We start from the raw sequence: 13,235 nt of genomic DNA on the forward strand, positions 1-13,235 counted from the left end.
CACAAACCTTTCTTCTTCTTTTTGTGCCATATCTGTCATCGGATGTTTGCAATCATGTTGGCCTATTTCTGTCGAAAGCCGCATGAAATAGTGCTGCTGATTTTTGTCCACATCAATCCCTTAGATTTTGAAGCCATGATGTTCTTTTTCTGCTTGGACCTCCTTTGCCTTCAAATTTTCCCTGGAAGATTAATTGAAGTATGCTATATTTTTCTGGGTACCTCATCACATGTTCAAAATATTCTTTCACTTTTTAATGGCTTTAATTATTTGTTTTTGCTTACCCAGGCGGCTTATCACCTTCTCATTTGTGATTTTGTCAACCCAGCTTATATGTAACAGCCATCTGTAAATCCATATTTCAAATGCTTCCAGTTTCTTCAAGTGGTTTTCTGTCAGAGACCTTTTCCATAGAGCAGGATAGAAAAGATGTAACATTTGACAAGCCTGATTTTCAGTCTTAGGCTTATGTCGTGACATTTGTGTCATTAATCATTGCATTCTCAGAATCCTGCCATGCTCAGATGTTGGAAAAACACAATAATGCACTGGTAGAAGAAAATATCTGTAGTTCAGGGTTGAACCAGACGGTACTTGGTACTTTCTGAGATTGGTGATTTTCTTGCAGACATTTTATTAGCAAACTAGGTAACATCATCAGAAATTTGCTGTGATATTTTTCAAATATTTAATTTGAATTTCAATTTCATTAATGACTTTTCTGTGTTGTTTTAATGTATAATGCACATTATGATGCTTCTGAAATATTCAAGAAGATGAACCAAAATTTGAAAATAGCATTTTAAATCACGGCTGACAGTGATTTTATTCTTCTAGCTAACAATCACTTTAACATTTCCTATTCCAAATACTTCATCAAATTGCTATGTGATAGAGACAATATGGAGTTCCAGATCAAGTAGAATTTATAAATAACTAAAGGGTATCCTTGGATGAAGCCTACCTGCCCTCATCATTTTTATTGATCAGGATTTATCTTTTGGAATAAATTAAAATTTTATGTCAACTAATTAATTACAGATCATATTCTAACTGAAGGATGGGAATTGTTTCTTATTTAGTAAGCAAACTCCATGTCAATAAATAAAAATCTATTTATGATCACTGAAGGAAATTTCTTGCCTCTTCTTTAATAATAAACATAGATGTAGTACAGGGATTGGTTGCTGCCGGCATTACTGCCAATTCGAATATTTGAAAATGTTTTCTATGAATTTTATTATCATTGTTACCACCCAAACTTTATTTTAATATTATGGACTGAAAAAGGTCTCCAGGCCTTTAATAATTTAATATAAATGGTAGGAAAAATATTCAGCAAAATTTCCATTGTAAAATACACATAAACATAGAAGTACATCTGCAGTGAATATTACAGCTACATTCTTGGACGTGTTCAACTACTTCACCCTTTTTTTTAGCTGCCTGTTGTTTAGCTCTGGTCTTAGAAGAATAATGTAACATTTGGGGAAAAAGATACAGATCAGCAACCCAGCACTTGAGGCTAACATTGAGAAGATCTCCACAGTCACTGTGTATTTTCCCTTCGTGCTCAGGTAGGTTGGGACAAAGGAGAGCCAAACACTGCAGAAAATCAACATGCTGAAAGTGATGAACTTGGCTTCGTTAAAAGTATCCGGTAATTTCCTTGCAAAGAAAGCAACTATAAAACTGGTCATAGCCAAAAAGCCCATATAACACCTTGCAAAGTAAAACATAATAATGGATCCTTCCTTACATTGTAGGACAATTTTTCCATTTCCTGAGTGAAGGTCAGCATCTGGGACAGGAGGAGAGATGGACAGCCATATAATGCAAATCCCAACCTGAATTAAGAAACCTAATAAAACAAAAGCATAGCCCAATCTTTTCCCCACCCAATGGCTCATCCTGCTTCCTGGCTTGGTTGCCATGAAAGCCAGGACCACAGTCACAGTCTTGGCCAGCACACAGGAAATAGCCACAGAGAAGATGATGCTGAAACCAGTTTCACGAAGAATACATGCCACCTTATTGGGCTGACCAATGAATAGTAATGTATACAGGAAGCAAAGCAGGAGGGTGACAAGGAGAATATAGGTGAGATCCCGATTGCTGGCTTTGACGATGGGAGTGTTGTGATGCATTAAAAATATCCTTAGTATCAGAATTGTGATTGTGGAACAGAAAAGAGAAAAACAGGCTAAAGTGATCCCCAGAGGTTCTTTATACGACAAGAAACTTATATCTTTGGGGATGCATGAATCCTGCCTTTTGTTGGGATAATTTTCATCTGTGCAATCATAACAGTCATTCATATCTGAAATGGAAAGAATGTATCATCAAACTCATATGGATTCATAAACATTTATAGCCTTTATAATTTTATATCAGATTAAATATTACATTATGCTTTACTCCAAGTAGGAAATAAATGTCTTAGTTATCAGATATGCATCTCTTATGTAAACAAATAATAACATCATCATTATACTCCTATTTGAAAGTATCGTGCAAACATATTGACCATGTCTTATACAAATTATTTTAGGAAATGGAATCATGTCTATTATATATTTTATCTATGCAATACAGTAGTTTCAAGATTTTTTCCCATTCTAGTCTTTATGCCTAAACAAAGTTTATAAAACCTCAGGAGGAGGAGGGGGAGGAAGAGGAGGAGGAGGGGAGGAGGAAGGGAAGGGGGAGGGGAGGCTTTACAAATTTACAAAATTGACTTTACAAATTGGAAACAAAAAATAGATATGTGTGTTTGTGTGTACATTTATAAATAATATATAACAAATATCTGGAAGGAACACTATGACAACAATATTCTATTATTAGAAAAGAAGGAGGTGGTTTTACAAGTTTCCAAAATTGGCTTTACAAATTGATAAACAGGAAATGGGAAAGCTTGCTTCCAGAAATTGTGGGCACTCCATCACTGGATGTTTTTAAGAAGACACATGGCAAACCTATGGCACCCGTCTCCATGTTGCCTGGCACATGCAGGGTCACTCATTCCTCTTTTGGGTTTCTGGCATGCATGCATGTGCAACAATTAACTGGCCTTCATGCGTGTGGCAGTAACAGAAATTAGAAGAGCTGGTCTTCCGTTTTTGGACATAAGCACACATGTAAGTCATACATACATGTACGCCAATAACTGGAAGACTAGCTGGCCAGCACGCATGTGCTGGAAACCAGAAGTTCATTTTCTAGTGTATGCATGTCACCTAGGCAGCTCCTCTTCTGGGCTGTGTTCCTGACAAGTTCACACTCCCATTACTGGACTAGACAGTCACTTATCTGAAATAGTATAGGTTCTCCTACTTGAACAGGGGGCTGGACTAGAAAACCTTCAAGGTCCCTTCCAGCTCATTCATTCATTCAAATAGGTGTGTGTTTTACATGTATGTGTAAACGCATACACACACACAGTCTAAATATATATGATATACATAATGTCAATGTATGGCTGTATTCATACATACACATACACTCATGTAATATACAAGTAATATATCTTTCTGGAAGCAAAAGAATACCAATAATTTTCTACCCTTACCCTCATTTTCTGAAATTTTCCCTTCTGGACACGGGTTACAAGAGTAGCAGCAGAATGGCTTACCCTCTATGACTTGTTTACTAGAACCTGGAAAACAGCTTGGCGTACAGAGAGAAACGGGCTGTGACTAGCTTGTAAAGAAACAAACCAACAAATAAATTGCCGTCTTAATATTGCTACCCTTAGAAGCATTTCTTTTCTGAAGGCTTTTCCTTCTGCATAATATATCTGTGTATCATGCTTTAGGAAATATTCTTTTTGAAATATTGAACTGCCTCTTAAAATCCAGGGATAAGATTTTCAAATATTTTTATAATGTTACATAATAAAGCTTTTTTTATGTCCTCAACAAACTATGTCATATGCTCATTGATTTTACTCATTGTAAGATCAATTTCAATTTTCAGGAATCATAATAGTTAAAAATAATTATCCAACTTCAGTAATATATATAAAATGATGAAGAAAAGATTAAAGAGATTTATGTGTAGGTGTGTTTATTGTTTTTTAAAACACTTTCTAAATATTTTCTTTCTTTTGTTTTTCCCTGTGATTTATTTTTTCTCGGTTCCCTTTTTAGCTTTGTATTTTAACTTTTTTTAAATGAAAATGAAAATAATTACTTTAAAAAAAAGAATCCTACCAATTCTATTTATCTATTTATTATTGGTTCTGATCTCTTTTTACATTTTGAAACTAATAAATAAAACAAATTCTTTGTTTCCTTTCTTGTTCAGTGGGATAAATCAGAGGAACTAAACCACTGTAGTTTTTTTTCTAAAGATTTGAAAAGTATTTGCATATTCCTGGTATTAGTCAACCCTGATATAATTAATTGTCAATCCTAGTTGTATGTAGAAATATTTTCAGCAAAAAATAATTATATAGTATTGGCTTTGAAATAATGCCTATTTTGTCCATATCTGTACATTTCATGTTATTTAGGTAAATGTGATTTTTAGCTTACTATGATTTTAAATTGTATTACAATACTTAATAATAAACTTAACACATCTACTACAGAGCAGTTACAATAAATTCTATTAATGAATAAGACCAAAGATCCTAATAGGTTATCTATTATAATTCAACCAGATTTAAAATAATGGCTAAGATTCAGTGATAACACATGGAACAAAGACTTTCCAAGTAATCCGTTCCTGGAACCTACCCGGTTAAACCAGCTACTCCATATTATGGCATCTTTCTTGATGATTAACATTTTGTCTGGAGAAAAATGTGAATCTATGTGTCCTATTTTCACTACTGTCTGGTTTTCAGAAAAGATAAAGTTGATTACATCAAATCCAGCTAGTAAATTCCCATCTTTATCAAATGTTATCCTTTCTTCAATACTGTTATTAAATGTGGAATGTCTCAAGAAATTAGAAAGCTAGAATATAATGAAAAGGGGAAATCTATATATGCAAAAGCCACTCAGGCCACAATCATGAAATCTCCAGAACAGTAAAGCCTACAAATTTGAAATGTGGCACGTATGTTCCTCTTAGCTTCTAGATGCTCACTTAGAAATGATTTTTCAAAATGACCATCAGATCATTAGTATTTCTTATATTATTATTAACACGCTCTGAGGCTAAGGAGTTCTTCTTCCCCCTCCCCACCTGGAAAGATCTGTGTTCCAACTGCCACTTGGGTGTGACTCATCTGGCCTGTGGACTAGGAGTTTGGAGAGGATCAATGGTACCTCCCTGAGGGTGAGAAGAGGATAAGATAGAGGAGGATTATGTGGGACAAGGCTGAGGGAGAGAAGTGATAGGATAAGGGAGGATTTGGTGGGCCAAGCCTGAGGGAGAGAATGGGATAGGATCAGGGAGGATTATGTGGGACGAGCCTGCAGGAGAGAACGGGAAAAGATAGGAGATGTTTCTGTGGGGCAAGCCTGAGGGAGAGAATGGGAGAGGAGAGGCCAATCATAATTACTCATTAATTTTCAAGCTGTAAGTGTCGATTTATCAACCCCAATCACATAGTTTCGTAGTGGAATATGGATATTCAGCTAGTATATTATAAATGCTAAACATGAAAAAGCTTCTGTAAATCAAATGATTCTGGGTTTTTAAAAATGCATGCATTTAATTAATTATTCAAAATACACATTACTTACATTAATTTCATAGTTTCCAATTCTTGCTAATAGAGCCACTAATACTAGAAACTAGTAGTTATTTATATTAACAACAAAAAGAAAGCAGATAATCCAGTAGTGGAAATTGCAAGACAGCATTAAATTGAAATAATTTAATGAGGTGGAAAGGAAAAGCAAGTCACTTTTTTTCAGTTGACGCAAGGGCTTATATGCTACATTACCTGCCAAAATGGCTGGTTATGAATATATAGTCTACCATCCACCACTGCTTTGTGTTTGAATCCAGATGCAAACATGGCATGTAACGCATAGGCTATAGCATAGACAGCATTGTAGACACTATAGCTATAGCCAGACATGGACATTTCAAAAAAGAGTGCAGGGATTCTCTCCAGTTTCTCCTGGCCAGTGCAAATGTTCACCTCGTCTTGATGGGTAGATGTACTTAAAAATTTACATTTAAAGACCTGCTCCCAAAATCCTTTGAGAAAACCATCTCCTTTTGTGATGGACGGATTTCGATTCTCAATAAACTGCTGAAATCCAGACACGTCATTGGAATAAAATGCAAAACCTAAAGCTCCACGGAAAATTCCTAAATCCCAATATCTTTGAAATCCAAAGGAAGCAATCTCCATTTGGGCAGTGAAGATCCATACTTTTCCTAGGAGCTTCCTAGGTTTACTGTCTACATCTTCATCTGATAGATAAGATGCAAATCTAAACAATCCCAGGGAATGAGATTCACCATAGACAAGTATTACTGTAACCTTACTGCTGATCACAGCATTATAAATATTCTCCCCTTTATGCAGCATCTCAAACAAATCACTAATAAATGTTACAACAGGGATTTTTTGTATGAAAGCAAAACAGACACCCTTCTGAGAAAACATGGGAAATACAGTTTGCACAAATCTTTCTCCGTTCTCATTATCCATAACTACCACTCCAATCCATATCCATCTGAAGTGCAGAAGCAGAGCCAGAATCCCCTTATACTGAAGCTCTTCCTTAGGAACCATCTGGTAGAAAGGGAGACCAAAGGATTGATCCTTCATCACCGGAGTGGGACTGTAGGTGAGCTAAAGAGATCCATAAAGTAGAAATATGTCAAAGAATAATCCAGGTATTTTTACTCCAGACTATGCCAATAATGAAAAATGAAGTAGCTATCAAACAATGGCAAAAAGTTTTATCAAAGTTTATATGACACGAGGGGGGAGGGGAAACAGGGATATACAAGATTTTACAGGATGCAAAAAAAAAAGGTAGAGGCACCTAATCTCAAATTGTACTATGCTGCAGGTTGTTTTATATGGATGAAGGAATGGATATTGTTAAGACATAATAGAATGTTAGAGATGGATGTTCACAACCTGAGTTTTGGTTTGCATGATTTCTTATGAAATGACAATGTGGACATGAATGTAGATTTTAGGAAACCAGGTTAAGAAACACATTGTTAAATATGTGAAATATTTATAAACCAAAGCTACAGTATGTGCAAATACATTATTATTATTGATTATATTACAAGAAGCATTTTATCAAAGAGAAACATGAGGACTTATTAATACAACAGAAGCAAGAAGTAAATGTGAAGATAAAGAGAAGAGAGCAATTAGCAACAGAACAGTATTCCTTCCAATAGTTTTCTTATAATAAAATGAAAGACAAGTTTAATATGGACAAAAAGGCAGAATTGAATAGAAGAAAACTGAATTTGAAACAGAGTTATGTACAAATGATATAAATATGGGCATCTGGGAGAAAATGTGGCAAACTGGTGTTAAATTTACATTATGTTTTAATTTAAAATATTTTTTTCTTAAAGGAATTGATTTTTGTATTAAATATTGATGCTATATGACACTGGTCTAAAATATTTCAAGGAACATCAAACCAGTGCTAGAATTATGAAAAAGCAAGAGGGGAATTTTTTTTATTACAAATGATGGACTGGTGAAAAAGCAAAAAAAAATATTGAGGATCTATGCAAAACGACAAATATAAAAAGTGGAAAGAGGGGCAAATAACTAAGGCAGAATATCAGCAGAATCAGTATTATTCAACATTTGTTAAGAAATGGAAATGATGTTACAAATAACAGAACATTGAGAATTCTGGTTGACACTCAGATGAACAGAATATGACTGCTCTAATTTGGAGACGTGAAATAAATGGACTGACAGGAGCAGAATATCCTTTAAAAGATATAAATAAAGTAATATATCTAGAGAGAAAAATACAGGCACACATACCAGTTGGGAGACTCAATGATTGGAAGTAGAACATGTAAGAAGATTTGAATGTGTTTATTAATAAGGTATGAAAGAGTTGCTAGATGCATCTGCCTTTCAAGCTTTACATAAATGCATATGAAGTTCTAATTTCCCTTTCCTCTTTTTTGGTGAAACGACACTCAGTTGTCCCATAGAAATCTGGGTAACCTATTCCCAGAAGCATATTTATAGAGGATGGCAGCCTAAATGATATCAAGTCTTGAGGAAATATCCTACAAGGAAGGAGATGTTCAGTCTGGGGGAAAAGAGAATTGGGGAAACGTAAGAACTACATTCAGAAAGAAGGTAGAAAGAAGCTACATAGGTGATGACCAGAAATTATTTTCTTCCTGCATCCCTCAAAGTTTTAAAAATAATTTAATAAAAACAACAAAAATGAAAAGAAAAGAAAACCTATGCAGATATGTAAACATGTTCAATGCTATGATTTTATGAGAAATCTGCCCCAAATAAGAATGAATATATTTGTATATAGTCTACGAAGCTTTTGAGTAAATGCCATACAGCAGATAAATTAAAACCAATGAACCAATGAATAAATAATACCCTACATCATTCCCCTAATGTTACAATAATTCTGTGGAGCAGACTTGAAAGAGGAATACTGAACTCAATGACTGACCACTTTATTTTCAAATCAGTTAAAGATTGAAAATGCTGATGATTACACTATAATCGGTCATAATCATTATAATCAATGTCCTTCAATTGAGTGAAGATATTTGGGATTAGGTTTGGTGAATGTTTTTTTAGTTTTCTTCAGCGTATGGTTTTGTTTCATCGAACCTAAGCAGTTAAAGAAAGAAATCTGAACTGATGGCTATACATTTGAATAGAAAATAAAATCATCAATTTTAGAAAGTTCATACTGTATTTCATACAACACTGGCAATCTGCTCAGTCAACATTAAGAAAGAAAATTCCTAATTCCTCGCAAAAATACTTTCACCTGGGGAGAGTGGGATGGGGATGAGGGGGAGCTATCTCAAAAAGTTGGGTTTTTCAAAGAAATTATTATCATGGAATATTCCAACATCTTTCTCACTAAAAGAACAAGCTAAAAAGTAGCTATTAAAAAGCTATTAAAAATATATTCAGTTTTGAAGATGAGATCTCATCCTGAAGAAATGAAAACTAAAATTTTACAGATATTTATGTTTCCCAAGTATTTTACTAGAAAGTGTAGCAAACTTTCCTGAATCATACTCTATGTTTGGATGTCAACACTATCTGGGTAAATATGGCTATGATTTGGAACTGTTAATGGCAATTATTATTCAATTTAGCAAAGTTAATATTATTGTTGTACCCAACAACTGGCTCACCTAAAACAACCAATTCTCTTTGAAGATACAATACAATTTTGAGATGGCTATTTAGCATACAATCAATAAACAATATATAAAACCCTCAAAAAAAGGTATTCCATTTTGCTGAACAAATGCAGAACCAGAACTTATATAAATTTGGATTACTACTTTGCAAAGAATAGATAAAGAAAAAAGCATGGAAATTACAGCATAATGTTGAAACGTTTTAGAAACATTTGTGTGATATTTATCCCTTTCTACAAAGTCAGCATGTTAACTACACTACCTTTGAGACAGAAATAATTTGTTTACTAGTCAACAGAGAGGGATTCTTCTCTCTGTCATTACTGAGGTCAAACCCAGCTTGCTGTCTTAGTTTCTTTCTTCTTTATATAGTTCATATTCACCTCATCTCGTAAGTTTGGTACTTAATGCATTTAACTGTTTGGTGTGTGAGGGGGATATCTTTTACCACTGATCATGTATATGACTACTTTGAACTCATGAAAACAAAAGCTATATAATTTGTAATTTTGTACTCAGTTACCTAAATAGCTTCCTGAAGATTTCAAAGTGGGTTGGCATGGTCTCCTTCCTAGACCTGAGAGACAGTGACAGGCCCAGGACTAAAACTCAAGTTCTTTCAATTTCTAACTTGATGCCTTAACAATTTCACCAGACTGGTTCATAATTAGTGATGGAGTGGCCAACTATATAAACTAACAATCATTAAATGATTTTTAAAAGATAAAAACTTAAACAGTACCGTCAGTTATTTTTGCTAGTCTCATAAAAGTATTTTCTAAACATGGATTTGGGGATTTTTTATGGAGGAATTTAATTATTATCGAATAGCATAATATTTAATATAAAATATTCTGTCTTTATCCTAATTTTTCCCAAGTCAATATCAAAATCTGATAATTCTTATGTTTTATTAGGAAAATAAACTTTTCACTGCTATGGAGGATATTAAATATAAATGGGGAACTCATCAAATTTGCAGATGACATCAAGCTGGCAGGAATAGCCAACACTCCAGAAGATAGGCTAAAGATACAGAAGGATCTTGATAAACTTGAACATTGGGCACTAGCTAATAAAATGAAATTCACTGGTGAAAAGAATAAGGTCCTATATTTAGGCAACAAAAACAAACTGCACAGGTACAGTATAGGTGGTACCTTGCTCAATAGTAGTAACTGTGAGAGGGATCTTGGAATTCTAGTGGACAACCATTTAAATATGAGCCAGCAGTGTGCAGCAGCTGCCAAAAAAGCCAACACAGTTCTAGGCTGCATCAACAGAGGGATAGAATCAAGATCACGTGAAATGTTAATACCACTTTATAATGTCTTGGTAAGGCCACACATGGAATACTGCATTCAGTTTGGTCACCACAATGTAGAAAAGATGTGGAGACTCTAGAAAGAGTGCAGAGAAGAGCGACAAAGATGATTAGGGGACTGGAGCTAAAACATATGAGGAATGGTTGCAGGAACTGGGTATGTCTAGTTTAGTGAAAAGAAGGACTAGGGGAGACATGATAGCAGTGTTCCAATATCTCAGGGGTTGCCACAAAGAAGAGGGAGTCAAATTATTCTCCAAAGCACCTGAGGGTAGAACAAGAAGCAATGGGTGTAAACTAATCAAGGAGAGAAGCAACTTAGAACTGAGGAGAAATTTCTTGACAGTTATAACAATTAATCAGTGGAACAGTTTGCCTCCAGAAGTTGTGAATGCCCCAACACTGGAAGTCTTTAAGAAGATGTTGAATAGCCATTTGTGTGAAACGGTATAGGGTTTCCTGCCTAGGCAGGGGGTTAGACTAGAAGACCTCCAAGGTCCCTTCCAACTCTGCTATTGTATTATTTTATTGTGAATAGCAATAGCAATAGCAATAGCAATAGCAGTTAGACTTATATACCGCTTCATAGGGCTTTCAGCCCTCTCTAAGCGGTTTACAGAGTCAGCATATTGCCCCCAACAACAATCCGGGTCCTCATTTTACCCACCTCAGAAGGATGGAAGGCTGAGTCAACCCTGAGCCGGTGAGATTTGAACAGCCGAACTGCAGAACTGCAGTCAGCTGAAGTAGCCTGCAGTGCTGCATTTAACCACTGCGCCACCTCGGCTCAATGTGTTGAATATAATCAACACATCTCCATTATTAAAGTTTGGATTTGGTGAAGGTATAATCTCAAATGCCAGGTTGAATCTATACTATAAATATCAATTTTTGATATAATCTGTCACTCAGTTACTCAGACTCCAGAGTTGCATTCCGTAGAACAGGAATTTTGAGAAGATGAAAATTCAAAGAAAACTTTTGGTAGATGAATTATTTATTAATATACTCTAAGTAAGAAGCTAAAGAACTTTTCCTTATTTTGGAAATCACTTTATCTAATATTATAAAAAGTATATCAATAAATTAATTTACTCCAAGTAAGAAACTAAAGAACTTTTCCTCATTTTCGAGATCACTTTAATCTAATCTGATGACTCATTCTGCAAACTCCAGAGTTATATCCAGTGGAATAGAGAAAAAGTGAACAAATATGAACCCTCAGAGGCATTTCCTACCTGGGGAATCTTGTAGATGTCCAGGAGAGTCTTCATGCCAAGAGAAGTAAGAGAATCCAGTCCACCAATCACTGCAATCAGCTTCTTCTCCATGTTGCAAATATAGTTTGGAAAGAAATTCTCCAATGTATACAAAAGGAGCATAGTGGAATGATAGGTCCATTTTCCACTATAGTAATTGTCAAAAATTTGAAATCCCAAAGTGATATTGGGAAGTATTTGAGGATTGTCATTAATCTTTTTTACAGCAAAGGCCAAAGCCAGAATATGTTGATAATGCTTTGGAAGCATTCTGGAATGAATATTGTATTGTGTATGAAAACAACATAGTCAATATTTTCCTTAGATTATGATTTGTTACATCATATTTATTCTGTAGTATTTTATGGTATTTATTACATTAGGTTTTCAGGTACAATATTTAACCTAAAGTACCATATACTTATAATTTTAATAGAGATTATTATTATTTATAATTACTTTTCTGGAAGACACATTTTAAATAAGATTTAAGTAGGAAAAAATCTCTTCACTTTAAGAAAAACTCTTGATTACAATTATAGGTTTAGTGAGGAAGTTGATAGTATAAAATAAATTGACTGAATATATTTTATTCTTCCATCTATATGTATATTCAGATGGATCTATATTATATACAACAATAGATCTGTTTGAAATAAGAGCAACTGATAATGATAGCATTATCAATGAATAAAACAAGAAGCTACAAAAAATAAAAAAGGAAATACCTGTGATACAGGATAAAGTAATATGCAATCTAGTCTACAATGGTCAATCCTCTTTAATAAAGCAAATACTTTTTATAAAATGTTATTTTAATATATTTTTAAAGATTTAAAAGTGACACCAAAGCTAATTGTAGACTCATCTGCTTAATTAAAATTTCTTTACATTACATTTAGAAAAATTAAACATAGTGTTTGCACTTTGGTAATGCTGCAATGAATGCTATTTATACAACTTAACAACTCTACCAAAAGACCCCCTGAATTTCATTATTATACTAGCATTGTTTCTACAGTATAATGTGGAATACCAGCATTCACTGCAAGATCAGCATAATTCAATAGCAAATGAAAATGGATTCCTTACATAAACTCTTCAGCCACTGTGGGTGGAGGTTTTGTTCTGAAATCTTTGGCATAAGATAGAAAAACTCCATGAGAGGCTATGCCACCAATGATGAAATCCCCAGCTTGATGATATTTGTGAACTGGGTACTCGGGATACTGGACATTGCATTTCACAGTAGGAGCTCCATATGGCATATATGACAAAAGGATTAACAGCACTAACCCTGTTTCTGACATCCTAAACTTAAATTAGGAAAA

The 13,235-nt window shown here is 34.3% G+C and overlaps 1 protein-coding gene across 1 annotated transcript; it reads right to left on the bottom strand.

Annotated features, from left to right (window-relative positions):
* Positions 1-2,314: 2,314 nt before the first annotated feature.
* Positions 2,315-13,172, bottom strand: LOC106548767 (vomeronasal type-2 receptor 26-like). Its single transcript, XM_087714638.1, has 5 exons — positions 12,997-13,172; positions 11,884-12,175; positions 5,903-6,766; positions 4,743-4,964; positions 2,315-2,320 (listed from the first exon to the last, which is right to left on the bottom strand). The coding sequence occupies exons 1-5, from the start codon at positions 13,170-13,172 to the stop codon at positions 2,315-2,317; spliced, it is 1,560 nt and encodes a 519-aa protein (XP_087570764.1).
* Between the last annotated feature and the right edge of the window lie 63 nt (positions 13,173-13,235).

The sequence above is a fragment of the Thamnophis sirtalis genome, unplaced genomic scaffold (assembly GCF_051295495.1).
Source record: "Thamnophis sirtalis isolate CommonGarterSnake01/CBP01778 unplaced genomic scaffold, rThaSir2_p1.2 scaffold_4, whole genome shotgun sequence".
NCBI classification, from domain to species: domain Eukaryota; kingdom Metazoa; phylum Chordata; class Lepidosauria; order Squamata; family Natricidae; genus Thamnophis; species Thamnophis sirtalis.